At 48.7% G+C, this 21218-nt stretch overlaps 1 protein-coding gene across 1 annotated transcript in view; it reads left to right on the top strand.

Annotated features, from left to right (window-relative positions):
• LTBP2 (latent transforming growth factor beta binding protein 2) overlaps nt 1-21218 on the top strand; it is a 158742-nt gene that overhangs the window by 15175 nt on the left and 122349 nt on the right. Inside the window, exon 3 of the mRNA XM_007941368.1 lies at nt 10666-10912. Within this exon, the coding sequence (XP_007939559.1) occupies nt 10666-10912 (247 nt within the window). The remainder of the gene's footprint in view (nt 1-10665; nt 10913-21218) is intronic.

Genomic DNA, 21218 nt, shown 5'->3' on the forward strand with positions numbered 1-21218 from the left:
CCTGGTTCCTTCCTGTGTCCCTGGCTGCTGTTTCTCCTCTACCCAACAACTAAATGTTGGTTTCTCAGGACTTAGCCCTGGGTCCTCTTCTTTTCTTCCTCGCTGTACCACTCTGGGAGTGATCTAATGCATTTCCCTGGACGTAAACATCATCTCAGTGCTGGTGATGCCCAGATTTACATATATCTTCATCCAGACCTCTTCCACCCTCCAGACTCACATGTCCCGCTGCCCCCTCCACATCTGCACTTGATGCCTCCCAGACCTCCCAACCCAAACTTGCCCCAAACAAGACCTTAGATTTCCCTCCCTCTAAGCCAACTCCCCCACCCCAGTCTTACCCATCCTATTAAATGGCATCACCATCTACCCAATTGCCAAGCCAGATGCCTGAGAGGCCATCCAGGACACACCTGCCTCTCACTCAGCCCTGCTGGTTTTATTTCCCAAATCTCTTGTGATCTGCTTCCCTGGCTACCTCTGCAGTGCAGGGCACCATCGCGGCTCTCCCAGGAGACTGACTGTGCAGCCTGCTGACCACTCCCCTGTTGTCACTCTTGCCTTCTGGACCTTTCATCATGAATTAGATCATAAGGCAGCTTTGCTTCAAACCGTTCTGCTGCAGTGTACCAGACCCCGTCTGGCTCTCCAGGCTTGTCTCTCAGCACTCTCCCACTCGCTCCCTGAGTCCAGCCTCCATTCCAGGAATGTGCTGCCCCGAGACTGCTGCACATGCTCTCTCTTGGTCTCCGTGTGCTTCTTTCCTGAATCTCCTCAGAGGCTGGCTCCCTGTCATCTTTGCAGTCTCCATTTCAAGCTCCCTTCCCTGAGGACCACCCTTAACCACTGTGCAGAGCTGCCCCCACCAGGCTTGTTGTCCTGGGTCTCAGCCCTTCGTCTTTTCCTCCATAACTCACATTCCAATTTCTCTTGTTTTATTAACTTGTCTGTTTATGTGTTTTGTGGCTGTCTCTCTGACTAAATTGGAAGTTTTGTCTGTTTTGTTTACCATCCTAAAAAATCTCTTCCCGTTGAATTGATTCCAACTCATGGCAACATCACGTGCTGTAGAGTAGAAATGCTCTATGTGGTTTCCTTGGATGTATATAACAACAACAACAACAACAACAAATCTTTACAAAAGTAGATCACCAGGACTTTCTTCTGTGGCACTGCTGGGCGACTTCAAACTGCCTATCTTTAGGTCAGTGTATGAGCTAATCAGGGACCTGTTTACCCTCCTACATCACTATAAACATTGAATTCATGACCATTTTCTAGATAAGGACTCAATGCTCATAGCCATTAAGAAGCTTGCCAAGATCACATGGTTAGGACTCAAATGCATGTCTCTGACCCCCGGCCTTGGCTGAGTTGTAACTGGGAATGATGTGTTCCTTCCCTTCCTCCCCTCCTGGGACCTGGACATGGACATGTATTGCTACAGGAGGGATTGGATGGCTCCATGTTGGCATGGAGCTGTCTCTTATGCCCTTGGAGCTGCTCCCTTGGGAAGGGATAGTCCTCGAGATGGTCCCTGATGGTGGAGGCCCCAAAGCCCTCACTCCTCCCAGACAAGGCTCTCAGGCTATAGGATGGACCAGAGACTCTTCTGCTTCTGGGCAGGAGCTGGAGACAAACCCAGGTCTTCGTCCTCATGCCTGCTGGAGCCAGTGTGAACTGGGGCTGGTCTCTGCCCCGGCCCCTGGCCCCCAACTGGCCCAACGTTGTAGCATTTGTTAATGCAATCAGTAGGGCGGTCCATGCAGAGGGGCTGGGGCCAAGGTCTGACTCACACCTCCCCTTCCTCCCCTCCGGCCGCCAAACAGTAGAGGCCCGCTTGGCCTGCCAGACGGTGTCTGCAGCGAGCGCACATGAGGCCAAGAACGGCATCTTTCTCTCATTAGAGGCTTTTATGTGAACACAACTGCTATTTTGGAGCTGGGCGCTTGGCTGGGCCCCTGAGCCAGAGTGCAGCTTCCAGCTGCTGCCCGAGCTGTGGCCCGAGCTGTGGCCCGAGCTGTGGCCCGAGCTGTGGCCTGCACAGCTGTGGTGGTGGGAGCTGGGTGAGTCCCTAAGGATCTGACTTCCCCACAGCCTGGGATCTCAGTGCCTGAATTCAGGGCCTGGTGACACACAGGCCCTAGGAAGAGCTTGGGTGTGGACAGGACGAGTCCCGGGGTGGATTCTGAGAGATGGGGGTGTATGAGCCTCAGGAGGTCTCAGACATTTGGGTCCCCTTCCTGTGGAAACCAAAGGTCAAGGCTGTGGAGAAACAGCTTAGCCACACGTGGACCCCCTTCCTGCTCCCGTAGGGACAAACTCAGGCCCCTAAGCGGGGGTCTAAGGTGGAGTGCCCAGGGAAGAGCTGAAGTAAATACTGTGAATGGGAAGGAAACTGGCTCACCTGCCAAGGCCTTTGGGTGTAGAAGGGAGGAATCAGGTAGGTCAGTGGATAGGCTTGTAGGTTCTACTGACATGGATTTTAGGAATGATGGAGGTTTAACTGAGAAGCAGCTGAGGTTCAGGTATAGGGATCAGGGTCTGGTCTAGAGCTGAGATTCATCTCCCAGATTAGACAATGTGGCACCAGGAGCCTCAGAGAAGAGGAGAGTCTTAAGGGGCCCTTCCTGAAGTTGGTGCCTCATCTAATGGGTCATGTAGAGAGGGTGTTCTTGAACCAATGACAAATGCCCTGCCTGGGGGGCTGAGGAGGGACAGTGAGGGGACTGGCTATACTTAACTCCTGGGAAGCAGCCCTCACCCCTGTAGCATGCTCATCAGTTTACTGCCCAAGTTGTCTGTCTCTCTAACTGATGTTGATATTGCCTTTTCCTGGGAAAAGCGTCAAGGCCGAGAAGTTCAGAAGCCATCATGCCTCTGCCTCTGGGGGCATGGTGTTTTTAAAAAAGCTTTGCAGTGTTGTCCAATAGAATTTTCAGTCATGATGGAAAAGTTCTAGATCTGTGCTGCCCAGTATGGCGGTCACATGCAGCTGTTGTGGCAAGCGTGACTCAGAAATGGATTTTTTAAATTTTATTTCATCTTAATCAATTTAAGTTTAAATAACCACATGCGTCTCGTGGCTGCTGTCTGGGACAGCACAGCTTTAGAGAGAGTACAAAGTGCTTCCACATCCATGATTCCTTGAGACTCAATAGCTCCCTGAGGCAGGAATGATCAGTCCTGTTTATGTGTGAGTTAACAGAGGCAGCCAGGAGGTTCTCAATGAAATGAGACTTGCCCAAGATCATGAAGCTGGGATGTGGTTAAGCTGGGGTCCAAACAAATCCTTCAGACCCCCAGCCCCATGTTCTTTCTGCTACGGCGAGTAGACAATCTCCAGAGACTCTGAGGGATGGTAGGCATAGGCTCCATGGTGGGAGCTGTTTCCAGGATCTGCCCCAGGCCTGCCCATTCTGAGTTTGGTGTCCTCGTTTTGTGTTGGAAATCTGAGCAAACTTGTGATGGACTGCTTTGCAGCAGAGTGAAGGTGGAAGGGGCACAGCCGGGAAGGTGGGGGGTTTGGAGATTGGCACCTTATATTTCTTGCTTGCGAAGCAGTTTCGGGAGTTTTATTTTTTTTTCCTTCCCCCTTTTTTGACGTTCTGCTAGCCCCACGGTGCTGAACTCCCAAAGCTGAAACCTTCCACCTGTCTAGTCCTCAGTGAGGAAGAAAGGGCCTAGGAAGTGTGGAAAAGACAGAAATCAGGAAGTGCACAGATTACGAACGGCTAAAGACCAGTGTTGGCACGGGGTACAGGGAAGCTGCTTGACAGCCCAGCCATCTAATTGTCCAAGAGTGCCATCCTCCAGCAGGGAGTGCTGGGGTGTACTGTGTGCAGTGAAGAGCAACACCCAGTGGCTGAACCTGGACATCGTGGCATTATACTTGATAACTGACCAAGCACATACTAATTAAGCTAGAGTCCTTGGATGGTGTGAATGGTTAATGTGCTTGACTGTTAACTGGAAGGTTGGCCATTCAAGTCCACCCAGACGTGCTTAGAAGAAAGGCCTGGCAATCTGCTTTCTGAAAAACCAGCCATTGAAAACCCTAGGGAGTTCTGCTCTGACCCACATGAAGTCACCATGAGTCATTGTGGGGAAATAATTAATCAACAAAGAGTCATCAGAACCATGGTGTGCTGATTTCTCAAGCATAATGTGTGATCTCTGCTCTTGAGGAAAAAGGAGAGGGATGAAGCTGTGAGACAAAACATGGAGACTCCCTGGCCTGCCATGGTTGGGGGAGGGCTTTCTCTCTTAAAATCCCCACCTCACTGCATAGAAAGGAGCTCTGGTGGCATAGTGCCTAAGGCACCTGACTGCTAACCAGAAGGCTGGTAGTGCCTAAGGCACCTGACTGCTAACCAGAAGGCTGATGGTTCAAACCCATCAGCCACTCCTTGGAAGGAAGGTTGGGCAATCTACTTCCGTAGTGATACTGTCTCGGAAGCCCAAGGAGGGGTAGCTATGGGTCGGGTCCGACTCAACGGCACATAACAACAACAACTGCATGGAAACGGGGCTGTCAGCATTTCCTTTTTTGCTTCGTGTGGCAGGCACCTGCCCCTGTGATTCTGAGATAGTTGATTTCCTTTTTGATTGTTAACTTTTGAAATCTCTGTTCATTTGACCTGGAAATTGTTTGCTTCAGTCTCTGTTAAACAAAAGAACACACCACCACTATTGTTCCCTCCTTTCCAAAGGGTCCTAAACTTTGGGCTTTCACGTACCAACCAGTAAAATCTCCCACAGTATCTTAGGTATCAATGTACAATGGCCAGTGTTTCACTTTGCCCAGTGAGGTTGTTAGGAAAAAAAACAAACATTTTAACATCAAAAAAGTAGGAAAGACATCAACTTAGAGTGAAAGACACTGTTTTAAATGGGGGAAAAAAAAAAGTAGTGTTACAAAAACTAAGGAAACTGTGTTTATTTACCTCACTATATGGCAGACCAGTTAAAACTGTCATAAAATTGTTTTCTTTCAGACAGGCACTTGGAACCACCAAGGTGAATCATTTGAGGGTGTTTTGGAGGGAGTGGAAAGAGAAGACTTTATCCTCCATTCCCATAACGCAGACAGCCAGAGGCTCAGGCCAGAACAAAATACTTCAAGACTTTGTGAGGAAGTCAGGTAGTTTACCTGAGTCTTGCCGAGACTTGTGAAAACACAAGAGAGGGTGCAGGTGAAAATGACATTAAGTGGCAAGCCAGTGAGGGCTGGTTCAAACCGTCTGAAAACATGAGACTTGTTGGAGGATCTGCCCCAGCAGATCAGGCTCTGCAAAGTCTCCTACATAGGTGACCTAGAAAGCTTATCTTCCTAAGCAGGTTTTTCCACCGACAAATCTGGCTGGTTTGGAAGTGAACGCCTTGTAGAACATTTATTTCCCGTGATTTTATATGCATCTATGAAGTGCTATTTTAATAGCTTTTCCCCTAACTATTTATTCTCTACAAGCCATTAACTGTACCACACAAAGTTTGCCAACTATTGGCCTCATTGAGGACCTAACTCCCTGCTTGGCAAGGGTCCCCTGTGGTTATTTAAGAACATGGCACTGGACATAGGTCCTCCAGGGACTTGTCTTGTTCATCTTTGTGCCCCTGGCACCCAATCTGATCAAGAGAAGGTGCTTCATGAATTCTTGTGGGATGGATTAGCAGACAAGATAGGACCCCCTGAGGGAGCTTGATTTGGGGTCTTGGGCTTCTCTATAACAGTTGACTCTGACTCATGGTGACCTCATGTGTATCTGAGTAGACCTGTGTTCCTTAGGGTTTTCAGTAGATGCCTGTTCAGAAGAAGATCAGCAGACTTTTCTCCCAGGGCACCTCTGGATGGACTTGACCTCTACCCTTCTGGTTGAACAATTTGCCTTGGGTTTGTAGAGAGTGAAAGATCTTATTGTTAAAGTCAGGGAGGGGCCATTCCCAGAGCCTGGGAGGGGAAGAATTAAAGCAAGGCTCTCTCCAAAGGCTATCCTAAGGGTAAAGGCCACCCACTCAGTTGAGGAAACCGGCCCATAAGAGGCTGCATGCTCTGCTCACTCACCCTCTCCACAGGGAAGTCTGGGTCCCAGGGACTAGGAGCGGTACAGCACTCACAACCACAGGAGAAACCATTCAGACTTTCCTTTTCTCCTCCCTCACTCCAAAAAGCCAGGGCCAAGGCCTGTGCTGGACACATCTTTGTCCCCTTGTGCATGCTGGCTGCAGTTTGGTCTCTGTGTTTCCTGTGGGTGGTGACAGGGACTGGCAGCTGTCAGCTTGGGCAGATGGAGTGCTGGCCAAGCGATAGGCCAGAATCCTGCTGACGTTGCGGTTTGTGTTTTGGGAAGTGCTCTGGCTTACAAGGCTTTGACATGATTTGCTAACCTGGAGGCCCTGAGACCTGCCAGGAAGGGATGCGGAGCCCTGAGGAAGATGCTCTGGCCGTGGGATCCAATGGGCTGCTCTGAGATCCTGGTGTGAGACCTGCTATTCCCTGATCTCCCCACTCCCCACCCCTGATTAGGCAGGCTGGCCCTCAGGTGCCCTTGGTGGGTTTGACCCCAATCTACTCACTCTCTGGGTTTCTGGCCAGCATCACCTCCTCCTCACCTTCTCCAGCTCTCCCTGCTCCTTACCTCAGCTTGCATGACCTAGCACTAACCTGCCAACCCCGGACGAACCATGGCTTCCATGTCACACAGTGTGCTGGTGACTGACCTGCAGTCAACAAACCCCTTTTGTTGTATCATCAGCTCCAGGCCAAGGCTCAGAGATGACAGGGAGGAAGAAACAACCCTCGCTCTGCCCATACCCTGGGGACTCGCAGTGAAGAGAGCCTGGGCTGTGATTCAAATCCTAGCTCCACCCTTGATTAGCTGAGGATGACCTCAGGCAACTCTCTTCAGCTCTCTAATCTCCAAAGACATTATTTGTAAAATGAGAATCATAATTGCATCTGCTGCATAGGATTGCCGGGAGGATTAAATGGGGTAGTGTATACAAATACAGTGCCTGGCATATTGTAAGCACTCAGTAGACAGATGCTGCTATAATAACAATAATAAAATTATTAGGCATCATGCTAGGAGCTAAAGATACAAATTGTAAGCGATAATCATAGCACTTTGAGGGGTTGACTGTATTAGTTGGGGGATTGAGACACATACACAAAAAACTTTTGCCACTTCACATCTAGTAGGATGGCTATTGTAAATATATGTATTTGTTGTTGTTGTTGTTGTTATGTGCCGCCGAGTCGGACCCAACTCACGGCAACCCCTCCTTGGGTTTCCGAGGCAGTATCACTACGGAAGTAGATTGCCCAACCTTCCTTCCGACGAGGAGTGGTTGGTGGATTTGAACCACCAGCCTTCTGGTTAGCAGTCAATTGCCTTAGGCACTACACTACCAGAGCCCCTATATATATATATATATATACATGTTGTTGTTGTTATGTGCCGCCGAGTCGGACCCAACTCACGGCAACCCCTCCTTGGGTTTCCGAGGCAGTATCACTACGGAAGTAGATTGCCCAACCTTCCTTCCGAGGAGTGGCTGGTGGATTTGAACCACCAGCCTTCTGGTTAGCAGTCAATTGCCTTAGGCACTACACTACCAGAGCCCCTATATATATATATATATATATATATATTGCACACACAAACAATGAAGCAATGAAAAAAAATAATAAGAGTTGTTGAGAAGGTGGAGAAATTGGAGCCCTTGTCTATTGTTAGGAGCTCTGTCATTGTAACTAACACTGGTCACAAAAGCCAAAAGGTGGAAACAATACATGTGTCCATCAACAGACAAATGGATAAACAAAATATGATATGAACTCTACTAAAAAAAAAAAGCCAAAATCCACTGCCGTCAAGTTATTCTGACTCATAGTGACCCCCATGGGCACTCTGGTGGTGTAGTGCCTAAGGCACTTAACTGCTAACCAGAAGGCTAGAGGTTCAAACCCAGCAGCCACTCCTCAGTAGGAACATTGAGCAATCTACTTCTGTAGTGATACCACCTCGGAAACCCAAGGAGGGGTCACTATGCGTCAGCTCAGACTCGAGGGCAGTGAGTTTTTTTTTTTTTTTTTTTTGAGAATAGGCAAATGCGTAGGGACAGAAAGCAGGCCAGTGGTTACAAGGGGCTGAAGAGAGTAAGGAATGGGGAGCTGTTTCTTAGTGGGGCAGAGTTTCTGTTTGGGGTGATGTAAACTTTGGAAATAGTGATGACGGTTGCAAAAGAAAACAAAACATTGAAGAGTGGCTAAAGTTTCTGAGAGGGGGGTGACGTGAGTGAAGTGAAATTTCGGAGACATTTATCCAGGTCAATCCCTAGGTTTGGGTTCTAGGTCTGATCTCACAAAGGAGAGTTCGGCTCTTGAAATTCCAGGTACCTGGTCTGAGTAGTGGGGGCCGGTAGTTTCATAACCGTGCTTAGAATGAAATCCATACTCCCTGAGTAATGTGACCTCTGTGTCCCTCTTGACCTTGCATTACTCTCCCCCTCTGTCACCAGACCCTAGCCTCCCTGGACATACCAAGTTCTTTGTAGTCTCTAGAGCTTTGCACTCACTTATCACCCTGTCTGGTAGACTCCATCTTCTGTCTGCCTCCTTTCACCCTTCCATCTCACCCTTCACAGAGGCTTGCCCTGACCACTCAACTGAAGCCAGCACAGATCACTGCACCAATTTGTTAATTGTCTTCACAGCCCTTGATACTGCCTGGAAGTGCATCAATGCTCTTGTTTTCTTGTTTCTAATTGGTCTTCCCCACTGACTATAAACTCCATGTAGGGCAGGATGCCTAGCATGTAGTAAAAAACAAACGAAAAAACTTCCACAAACCAAATCCACTACCATTCAGTCAATTCCCACTCATAGTGACCCTATGGGACAGGGTAGAACTACCCCATATGGTTTCCAAGACTGTAAATCTTTATGGAAGTTGACTGCCACATCTTTCTACTGCTGAGTGGCTGGTAGGTTTGACTTGCTGAGCTTCTGGTTTGCAAATGAGCAGTTTAACCACTGTACCACCAGGGTACCTCTAGCACATAGCAGAGCTTCACAAATATTTGTTGAATGGATGAGGCCCAAATGGAAGAAACACTTGGGTTTACAGGGTCCAGTAGGATCCAGACCATGCCCTCCTTGGGGCATACGTGTTCCCAGGTGAGGTCTTGGAGAGGAAGAGGGAGCAGCTCCACACCCCAACATGTACCTTTATCTTGGCCATTGGTCAATGGATGTGCTGCAGACTTTGCAAGATGAAGAAGGACAGTGGGGAGAGAAGTCATGGTCTCAGTGGCTGGTGGCTACTGAAGAGTGGTGGCTTGGAGGAAGGGGCCAAGTTCCAGTCCCACCTTCCCCCAGCCTGGGCCCAGGACACCCCAGCCAGGGATTCCTCCTCTTGCGAAGGGGATTGGGAGATTGGAGCAGATGCTCTCTCTGGCCTGGGTCAGAAGAAGAGAGACTGTCATGATGAAGATGCCTTTAAGAGACTCTTAGAGGCCCCTCAGCCCCTCAGCCCACCTTCATGTGATTCATGAGGAAACAGACTCAATGAGTTTAAGTGGATTGCTCAAGATCACACAATTAATGAAGTGACAGAAATAAATCCCCTGACTTTTAGATCAGTGCTGAGCTTTTTCCCATAAAATAACTGCTACCTTCCTTATTTCCTTCATTCCTTCCCTCCACCTTACATTCATTCAATATTTATTGAGAGACAACTGTGTAAACAGTCTCTCTCCTAAGTTCTGGGGCTATACCAAAAAAAAAAACAAAATCCAAACCCACTGCCATGGAGTCAATTCTGACTTATAGCGACCTCCATTGGTTTTCCAAGGTGATAAATCTTTTCGGAAGTAGATTGCCCAGTCTTCCTTCCGTGGAGTGGCTGGTGGGTTTGAACCACATCTGGTTAGCAGTCAGATGCCTGGGGCTATAAACCAAACTAAACTCACTGTCGTTAAGTTGATTGGACTCATAGCGACCCCTCCTTGGGTTTCCAAGGCAGTATTCCTACTCACCAGTCTTCCTTCTAAGGAGATTGGCCATATGAGGGATGCCTGCATGGAGCTCCCAGTGTGGTGTTGTTGTTGTTGTTGTTGTTATATGCCGTCGAGTCGGCCCCGACTCATAGCGACCCCTCCTTGGGTTTCCAAGGCAGTATCACTACAGAAGTAGGATTGCCCAACCTTCCTTCCCAGGAGTGGCTGGTGGGTTTGAACCTCCAGCCTTCTGGTTAGCAGTCAAGTGCCTTAGGCACTATGCTACCCAGTGTGGTAGGAGACTGACAACAAAAAATGAACATTTACGTGTATAATACAATGTCAGGAAGGGAACGTCCCCCTCAGGGTGTCTGCCTCCAGTGTGGCGTGAGCCCACATCACAATTCTGGTCATTTAGTCTTGGGTTGATTGTCCAGAGATGGAAGGCAAGCCTTATCCTGGTGGCCTGGGGGTGGAGGAGAGAGAGAAATGGGCCAAGGAGCCCTCTGAGGCTAAAAGTTTGGCTTCCTGCTGAGTAGGGAGGCCAAACAGCACTCCATCCTGTCCCTTGAGCAGAAGGGCTCTTCTGACTGGAGGGTGTCAGTGCAGCCCACACCCTTGGGCCCCCAGTCCCTGTTGTCACCCCTCTTTCTGTCTCCTCAGCCGTGTGCCAGCCACCGTGCCAGAACAGGGGCTCCTGCAGCCGGCCTCAGCTCTGCGTCTGCCGCTCAGGCTTCCGCGGGACCCGCTGTGAGGAGGTCATTCCCGAGGAGGAGTTCGACCCCCAGAACTCCAGGCCGGCACCCCAACGCTCAGCTGAGGGTTCCCACAACCTGCGCAGGAGCAGTGTGGCCAGAGAAGGCACCGTGGCCAGAACACGGCCACTGACACCACAGCTGCCACTGGCCAGGTAAGTCCTCTCCTGGGTGGGACCCATGGGCTGAAACTGCCTTCCCTCCCCTCCACCCTCATCCCATGTCCCTATCAGAGGTATGAGCAGGAGAACAGGTAGTGGGGTTGGCACAGGCATTGCCAAGCTTGAGTGGAGAGGGGAGGTGGGAGGTGAAGTCTTTACCCCTGAGTGCCTAGGAGAAGGCTGTGTCTGGGGCTGTCTGGGGCCAGAGTCTCTTGTTTTGAATCTTGGCTTTGTGCCTTCCTAGGTGGAGGACCTAGAGCAAGTTTCCAAAATCATGCCTCAAGTTCCTCCTCAGTGGGGGTGGGGTGGGATGGGGTGGTATACACTACATCATGGAATTGTTGTAAGGATTAATTTAATCAAAGCAAGGAAAATGCTTAGAACAGTGTCTAGCACATAGTAAGCTCTTTATAGATGTTAATTCCCTTTTTCTGTCTGTGGTCTCTGCCAGGCAAAGACCTTGTAATTCACCCACTGCACCTCTCTCCTTGGAATAGAAGCAAAGGAGTGTGTAGGGAGAGAGGGTAGAATAAAAATTGGGCAAGGGGAGTGTTTATGAGCTGGGCTCCCTGGCCTCTTGGCAGCCAGTCTGGCTAGACTTTTTCTACTCAGGACAGGAAATCTGAATTTTGTAAACTGGTCCATTTCTAGGGGCTGTGTTTTCCTTTTGGTTTTTCCATTCATTTCCTACTTAGAAAGTTCTTTCTGAAATATTGCAACCTTGTCTTACTGAACGAAGAGGAAAAAAGATAGGTCATCAAAGGTCAGGAGAACCAAAGAGAGGAGGCTGACCTTGAGGTCTGATCCCTAGCGGGTAAGCTCAGAAGAGAGATTGGCTGAGCTGAAGGAAAACGAGAAAAGGGAAGATGAAGTTTCCCAGTTCCTCTGAAAGGGGGTGAGGCCAGACCGACCAGGGTGTTTGTAAGGTGGGGTCCCAGGGCCCTGAGCACCCAAGCAGATTGCTGAGGGCAGCCACAAGCAGAAAAGCTGAAGGATGGATTCAGGTCAAGGCCAAGGGAGCTCCAAGTTCAACAACAGAAGAGTCAACTTTTGGCCAAGGCCTAGGAATGTTGATAGTAGAAACAAGGGACAGAACCAAGGGGACTGGTGGACAAAACGGGGCAGGGCAGCAGATCCAGGATTGGTTGTGAGCAGGTGGGCAAGGCCTCAGCCAGCATTGGATTACCCAACAAGCAAGGTAAGCATGGGCTTATTTGTGCTTACTTACTAATTTGTAGTGAATAATTTCACATGTTTTCAGTACATCAAAGATTCTGCTTCTAGGTACGACTGGCATGTCTCTCTCCCAACCCCACAGCATCTTCGTACAGAATCAAAGCTCTTTTATAAATTTACAATCCCTACAGGGATGGAGTACCCAGTAAGGAAGGTAAATACTAATCCGTAGTGAACAGTTTGACATATTTTAACCACCAATGTGAAACTGTTCATGACAGAGTAGTAAACAAGCACAAGTAAGCCCATGATACCTTGCTTATTGGGTAATCTGCCCCTGGCCTGAGCCTTGTTCTAATGGGTCCCAGCTGTGGGTCTGAAGTGGCTCTGCCTCAAGTGAAGGCCTTTGGAGGGGTATCAGAGGGGCCAGCTGAAGGCCAGCCAGGGGCAGGGTGGGAGCAGGGTCCTTCCAGCTGGGTTTTTCCTTACAGGCTCTCTTTTGGCTTGAGACTCCCTTCATTTTATGATGGATTGATCCATGGAGTATATGTGTACGTGTGTTGGGGATAGTTGCTTGCAAAGTCACTCTGTTCCTTATACCCTTGAATCAGACAGTTCCACCTTCTCCAAAAAGTCCTCTCTCATCCCGTCAGCCCCATTACCTGAGCTCTGCAACATACACTTGGTGCTCACCTGTGGGAGTCTGTGTCCTGTGCCTGCACTTAGACTCTGGGTGGTGGGTGCCCTTGGAGGCAGGTGCTCTGTCTGGTCCTCTTTGGATTTCCCCACAGCTCATCCTATAGTGTCTGCTTATCTTATAGAAAATGCTGAATTCATATTAACTATCTGATACTTGGTCTAAACTCAAAGTTAACCTTCAACCCCACCCAGAATCCCACATGATGCTCAGAGTGTGAAAGGCGGTGCAGCGCCCTGTCAGTCCCCGTGGCACTCCGCACGTTCTTAGTGTTCATTTGCTGGCAGTCTCCACCACTTCATCAGGAGCTCTGAGAGCAGGGACTGTGTCCTTCTTGTTCATTCACTTATCCCTGGTGCTAACACTGTGCCTGGCACATAGTCAATGGTCAGTCAACATACATTGAATGAATGAAAAAATGAGACTTGAGTGCTGGGGAGAGAAGGAAGGTGTGAAGGAAGGAGGGTGGATGGATGGAGATGGAGGTGAGCCTTCCAATCTCCCAGGGAAGGTTTCATGTGGTACCAAGGTGAAGGACTGGGGTGAGGTCTCCGGCCATGGCAGGTTCCTCTTCTTCAGTTTCACAGGCTCCCTGGCCAGGGGCTACTGTGATGTTCTTAATGAACTGCAGTGTCCAGGCCAGCCCAGTCTCCCTCTGCCCTGGTGCCTCAATGCCATGAAATCTGGGAAAGTCTGAGTGGGCCCCACTGCCGGCCCAGCTGTGTTTTGCTTTGGGAGGCCAAGTCCCACTTGCCTGGCGGTGTCAGACATTTCCTGTGCGTTTGGCCAGGTTCCCCAAGCAATTCCTGGCCTCTCTCCTGATAGCAACTTGGAAAGGCCCTTTGTGTCCGAGGGAGGGAGTGACAAGACACAGAGGGCATTGGAGGGTGGGGGATGGGAAACAGAGTGTCTGGAGAGAGGACACACTGGTGATGATCAGAGGCCAAGAGATTTGTGTCCAAAAGGGAGATGAAAGGGAGGGGCCAGGAGAGTTCCAGGCAGCAGTCTGAGGCCCTATAGAGAGTCAGACATGCATTGACATTGTCCAGCTGTGGCCTGGGCTGGCTGCAGGGGCCTGGGATGCCCTCTGAGCCCCAGGTCTAGGCATCTTCTCCAAGGCTGGGCAGAGAGCCCGCCCTACTTGGAGAGCAAGAGCCAGGCAGCTAGAGAAGGGCCATGAGAGTTGGGGCAGACAGAAGAGGTTATAAGAACCTAGGACCAGCAGTCTTTAGAAAATAGTAATTTAGACCAGTGCTTTTTTTCCTTCAATGGGCATGTGAATCATGTGGGATCACTTGGAATCTTGTTCACATGAAGCTTCTGATTCAGTAAGTCTGGAGTGAGCATCTGTAATGTATTCTCAGGTGACGCCAATGCTGCCGGTCCATGGGCCACACCTTGAGTAGTGAGGGTTAGGGCTTTGATTCAGAGAATCTTGGGTTCCAATTCTAGATTTACCACTTACCAGCTGTGTAGCATTAGGCAAGCATTTTAACCTCTCTGAGCCACCTTATAGGACTGCAGGGAGGATTAAATGAGATCATATGAATAGAGCAGTTAGTATAAGGCTTGACGGGAGCCACCATCAGCAGGTTGGTTCTCTTTGCCAGGGGTACTTGGGCAGATGAGAGGTAGTGGGTGGCCAGAACAGACAGAGAAAATTGAGGTATGTGTGTGTAGAGAGGTACAGACCTGCTCTGGGGAGAAGTGGGAGCTCCAGACTTCTCAAGGGAAGAAGGACTAGCATGTTTCACACTAGCAGTGGCTTTGGCTGGCTTGGGGTATAGTTATTCCACCAGGACCATTCTTACCAGCCATGTGCCAAAGGACTCAGTGGGACGGACTTCCATTGGGTTTGCTCCTTAGCCAAACTCAAAGTCCTGGATACTAAGCCTTGAGGGCATCCTAAGCAGGCTATGCTTGCCAACAAGGGGCCTGGAGAGCATTGCTGGGCAGGGGTGCTGGGAGTGTCTGGAAAGTCATGGGCTCCATGGTGGTGGTTTTCTGCAGGCTGATCTCCTAAGCTTCGCTGTGGGAAAGGATTGTATATGTGTTGCCATGGCCTGTCACTATCCCCAACCCCAACCCCAGGGCAGCTCACTTAGGTGAGAATTTCCCTACCTTCCCCCCACTAGGCTCACGGGTCATCCTTCTTTTGACTAGCCCGGTCTCCTTGCCTTCTGGATGTCCCTCTCTCTGCACATCCACCTCTTTATCTACTGTACTGTTTTTCTATCACTGCCATAAAACATGACCACAGATTTAGCAGCTTAAAGAAACCCAAGTTCCTTCCTTACAGTTCTGGAGGTCAGGAGTCTGACATGGGTCTCACTGGGCTAACACCAAGGTGTCAGTAGACTGTGTTCCTTTTTGGAGGTTCTCGGAAGGAAGGTTGGGCAAACTACTTCTGTAGCAATACTGCCTCAGAAACCCAAGGAGGGGTCGCTATGAGTTGGGTCCAACTCCACGTCATATAACAACAACAACAACAGGAGAGAATTTGTTGCCTTGCCTATTCAGATTGTTGGCAGAATTCATTTCCTCGTGGTTATAGTATTGGGGTCCCCGTTTCCTTGCTGGCTGAAACCTGAGGGCAATTTCTAGCTTTAGAGATTGTCCACATTCCTTGGCTTGTGGCCTCCTTCTTCTGTCTCCAAAGCCAGCTACAGCAGGTGGCGGCCTCATATTTTGAATCTCCCTTTGGCCTCCCTCCTCTCTGTGTTCCTCTCACTGATCCTTGAAGGAGTGCAGTGTCATGTGGCATCCTTCCTCAGTGTCCCTGTCTCTATGTATCTTCTCTTGTAAGGACATCAGTCGTATAGGACTAGGATCCATCCTACCCCAGTATGACCTCTGATTAGCCCAACTGATAACATCTGCAGAGACCCTATATCCAAACAGGGCCATGTTTACAGGTACAGGGGTTAGGACTTCAACATATCTTTGATGGAGGGAGGGAGGACACAATTCAATCCATAACTCTTCTCTTCAGCCCTCTTCTTCTCAGTGAGGCCCTCTGTGCTCACCAGATTTAAAACGCATGCTCCCTGTCTCCAACCTGGCTGTTTTCCTGCCCAGCAGTGTCCTTCAGGACCCTTGTTGCCCAGATGTCTAAGACTGATGAGCATGTTCCCAGGCTCATCCTCTAGAACCTTTGGTCTAGCTAAGGCGCAAACTCAACATATAAAGTCAGATATATTTTACTTATTTATTTGATTTACTGTTTTTCTTACCCCAGTAAAATGCCAGGCTCAGGAGGACAGGATTTTTTTTTTTTTTTTTTTTTTTCGGTAATGTTTATTGGTGAGCCTGACACAAGCCATGATATTTCCAATCGCCTCGTATGCATGTGGGAGCTGGACAGTGAATAAGGAAGACTGAAAAATAGTCGATGCTTTTGAGTTGTGGTGCTGGCAAAGAATACTGAAAGTACCATGGACTGCTAGAAGAACTAACAAATCTGTCCTGGAAGAAGTGAAGCCAGAATGCTCCTTGGAAGCAAGAATGGCCAGACTTCGTCTCACCTACTTTGGTCATGTTGTTAGAAGGGACTATTCCCTGGAGAAGGATGTCGTACTTGGTAAGGTAGAGGGCCAATGAAAGAGGGGAAGGCCCACAACGAGATGGATTGACACAGTGGCTAGCGATGGGCTATGGCGATGGGCTCAAGTATAGCAAGGATTGTGGAGCTGGCACGGAACAGGGCAGTGTTTTGTTCTGCTGAGCATAGAGTTGCTATGAGTTGGAGATGACTCAACAGCACCTAACAACAACAAAAATTTTTACTGTGATTTGGGTGAAAGTTTACAGAGCAAATTCATTTTCCACACAGCAATTCATACACGTTTTGTTTCACAACATTGACTGCAATCCCCCACAATGTAACAGCTCTCTTCCCACTTCCTCCCTGTAAATACCTCTTCTCTGTGTCCTTCTTTCCTATGCATTCCTGCTGCCTGAGCTGTCTTCCTCTGGGAATACTGCCCTCTGTTCTCACAAGCTTGATTGTTCTAAGGAGTATATCTATCTGATGTAAATGTTCACACTATATGCCTGTCTGTTGTTTGGCTGGAATCCATGGGAGTGAGTTCAATTCCAGACCTGAAGGGTAACTAGGGGCCATAGTCTCGGGGGTCTCACCAGGCTCTATCAGACCACTAAACCTGGAACCTGGTCTTTTTTTTTTTTTTTTTTTTTTTTTTTTTATGATTTTGAGTTTTGTTCCACATTGTTCTCCCACTCTATCCAGGGTTTCTTACATGATCCCTTTCCAAGTGGTTGACAGTGGCAGCCAGGCTCTATCTAGTTCTGGTCTCATGGTCACATAGGCTGAGGTTTACATGGTCCACTAGTCCCTTGGATTAATTGTTTCCATGAATCTTCAGTTTTCTTCATTTTTTTTTTTTTTTTGCTGTGGATGAGGAGAGACCCATTTTTGCATCTAGATGGCTGCTTGCAAGCTTTTAAGTTCCCAGTTGCTAGTCACCAAAGTAAGATATAGAACAATGTTTTTATGCCAATTGATCTTGATAGGACAGGGATTTTTGTCTTCTTTCTTTACTGATATATTTCCAGTGCCTTGAGCACATCTCAACCCAGAGTCAGTGTTGAGTGAATATTTGCTCAATGAGTGAGCTTGGTTACTACTCATGCCTCTACAACAAATTCCCAAGAGTTCCCACTGTGTTGATGAGGAAAGGCTCAGAGAGGTGATATCACTTGTCCCCTCTCCCACAACCTGTGACTCCAGTGCCTGTGTCATTGGCCACTCTGCTCTATTGCCTTTGGGCAGAAGGAAGAAGGGCAGGTGGCACTAGTGTAGCCAGTCTTGAATGGGGAGTTCCAGGGATACTAAGCCATGTTCAGTGTGTGCCTACCTATGGGCGGTCTACCCCGGGAGAGGCTGTGAAACCTCAACCTCAGCGCAGTCCCTTCTGACCCCTGCAGCAGGACCCTAGCCTCATTCATACCCTAGCATTCTTCAGGCCTCATGTCTTTCTCCATCAGAGGCCCTCTTGCCTCTTCCTGACATGTGACTGAGTGAGTGAGCCCATGGGTTGTCTATAGGAGGGACATTCCCTGTGTGTGTGTGTTTTGGGATGGGGGTGGTGGTATGGGGACGCTGTCCCCAAGTGGGTCACCTCTACAAATCAGGGGGAGCAAGTGAGTGTCTCTCAATAGGTCACTGAGCCAGGAGCCACTGCAGGGGAGAGACACAGGCATTCCTTCCTGGGGATAAAGAGGATGAGGAAGACAGCATCCTTGCCTTACAGAATGGTAAGGGATTTCTCAGGACACTGGTGACCCAGAATCAGAAAGTAGGTGCCATGGGAAGAGAGCAGCTTAGAACAGGCACCCAACATGGTGAATCCAGTGAGGCTACTGGTAAATTATCTCTCCTTCCCCCAGCACCAGCAACCCAGAGCCAGGGGGATCCATCCTAGGATCAGGAACCATCCTAGTGCTGGTATAACAGAAATACCACGAGTGGCTTTATTTTCTCACAGCTCTGGAGGCTGAAAGTGCAAATCGGGGTCTCAGTCATGTGGATTCCTTCCTTGCTGACAGCTCCAGGCATTCCTTGGTTCCTCGGAGATCCTCACATGGCATCTGTCTGCTTTGCATGTGTGCACATGCCTCTGTGTCTACTCTGTTCTTTTGATAACTCAGAAATGCTTAGGCTTGGGATCCACCCTACACCAGTATGACCTCACCTGACCGATTGGTCACATTGCACTACATTAGATCACAGTAGGGAAGATAATCAGCTCTACCAGGGCCAACTGATTTGGTCATGCAGTTAAATCACAACATTATTGGCCAAAATCAATATGTATCTAGGGGTACACAATTCAGTCCATAACTTGGGACAAGACATCCTGCAGGACTTCTGATTTTAGGAAAGTAGCTTCAGGGTTCAGGCTTGACTGACAGGAGGAAGACCTGGTGGCAATGATATGGGGGTAACACAGATTGGTTCTTGGCTCAGGCAGTTCTAAGGCACCCTGCCAATGGAAGTCTGGTTGTTGGAGGAAATGATGACAAGAAGGGTGCAGGAGGCAGCTCTGGTGTGTGTGTGTGTGTGTAGGTGTGTCTAGTGAGGACAGGGCCTTGGGCTTTGGTGTTAGGCAGAATTCAAATACTGGAACTCTCACAAGCTAGTTATGCAAGTTGCTTTATTTCACTGAAACCCAGTTTCTTTGACTCTGAAATGAGGAAACGAATGCTTGTAGGGTGGTTGAGAGAATTAATTTTGAAATAATGTTCGAAAAGTGTTTGGCAGGTTGTCTGGCACATAGTAGGTTCAATAAATGCTAAACCTCTTACCCTAGCTGCTTTGTCCCTATGCCTGTGCCAGCTCAGTGGGGGACACCACATGTGCCAGGATGAGTTTTTCTCCACCCCACTGCCTGTGTTTATAGCTGAGGATGCTGAGGCAGGATACAAGTTGGCAGCTGACTACAGGCTGACAAGTCACCAGGGGCCATGGCGTTGTGGGAATTAATTTAAACAAGGTGTGCTAAAGAGTGTTTTGTACACTGTTAAACTGTAATGTGACTTGCAAATGCTTATTATTGTTATTTAGCAGTCCTGACAGTGGCCTGGGTATTTGCTTGTACCATAGACATTTCTGTTCTTTAAAGCCACTCACTTGGGGTATTTCTGTTAGAGCAGCACTGGGAGACTAAGCTATCCTGTATTCTCCTACCCCCAGCCCCTGGCTCTGGGTTGCTGGTGTTGGGGGAAGGAGAGATAATTTACAAGTAGCCATACTGGATTCACCATGCTGGGTGCCTGGGCACCTAAGAGATCCTGACTCCATGCTAGTCTGAGGGCCCTCTAAGCCCTGTTTCTGCTCCAGCCGCCTCCACCCACTCCTTTCCTCTGCTCTGGGCTTCAGCATGTCACCATGTGCCTTCTGCTGGCTTCTTTGGGCAACACGACTCCTATTTGTCCTCCCTCCTCATTGAAGCCTTGGATTCAAGACCATTCTCCACTCCATCTGGGACATGGAGAGATCAGCTTGTGCTAGGGTGGCTTGGAAAAGTCCCTCAGCCTCCCTAGGCCTCAGTTTCACATCTGTAAATTGGAGGGATAGAGTGGAGCTTTTATAAGGTCAAGAGCTAACAGTCTTAGCTTCTGTTCTCTGGCTTGGTCATTTTCTATCCCTGATGATGAAATGTGCTTACTCCTCCCTTGGCCCATTTCCAAAACCATGACAGGGACATGTGTTGCCTTACTTTAGGGCAGGCCTTAGCTGTCCCTGGCAGTCTGGCCTTGTGTCCTTCTAGGCAAGGCTGCAACATTAATCAATGTTTGTGTTGGTAGCCCCTTCCTCTTGGCCACTGAGTGTGCCTCTCGGCTACGTTACTCAACCCCCACAATCCTGAGTCAAGCTTTTTGGGGTCTCTGAGTGCGTGCTGAGCCCCTTCCCTCTGTTCTTCTTCTTTTTTTTTTTTTCTTTGTTATCCTTTAAAAACAATTTTGATTTTATAACTCTGAGCCCCAAGCTTTCCCTCCTGGGGTTTTCTGGAATTCCTCAATCCTTGTTGTTGTTGTTGTTAGCGACCCTGGAGTTGCCCTTCACCCCACCCCCCTCCAGATTCATGATAAGCCTGTGCATAGTGGTGCAAACATTGCCCAACCCTGCAGCATCCCCACGCACAACAGGTTCAGACCATTGTTCTCCATTGGGTTTTCACTTGCTGGTGTTTGGAACTAGGTAACCAGGCTATTCTTCCTAGACTGTCTTGATTTGGAAGCTCTGCTGAAACCTGTTAAGCCTCATAGAAACATGCAAGCATCCACTGACAAGTCAGGACCAGCTGTGCTTGAAGCACATTGGCTGGGACTCACACCTGGGTCTCTGTGTGGAAGGTGAGAATTCTACCCCTGAGCCGCCACTGCCTCCATCCTCAGTTCTTGTGACCTCAAAAAGATTATTTTAAATATACTTACAATCAAGAGACCTGATTTTGGTTTTGTAGCTCTGCCACCAACAAGCTTTATGATCTTGTCGCTTAACTTCATGATCACTCACTTAACTTCACTAAGTGCTAGTGGTCCTGTCTGTAAAATGGGAAGGATGATTCTTATGTCACTGAGATGTGAGAATTAATTAAAAGGGGGTGTGCTAAAGAGTGCTTTGTAAACTGTAATGTGACTTGCAAATACTTATTATTGTTGTTATTTAGCTGTCCTGACAGTGGCCTGGGTATTTGCTTGTACCTTGAATGTGTATAGGGGTCACTTCTTGGAAGTCACTTCCTTATGAGGCCCCCATATTTAATACTTTAAGCCCCTAATTCCAGATCTCCCCATCTGGTTCACTTCCTATTTCCATAGTACTTACCACTTTCCACACAATTTACTTACTTATTATGTTTCTTGCTTATTGTTTTTCTTTTCTTTTTTTTTAAGCATTTG

The sequence above is a fragment of the Orycteropus afer genome, unplaced genomic scaffold, assembly GCF_000298275.1.
Source record: "Orycteropus afer afer isolate SDZICR_OR568_19922 unplaced genomic scaffold, OryAfe1.0 scaffold00079, whole genome shotgun sequence".
Taxonomy (NCBI): domain Eukaryota; kingdom Metazoa; phylum Chordata; class Mammalia; order Tubulidentata; family Orycteropodidae; genus Orycteropus; species Orycteropus afer.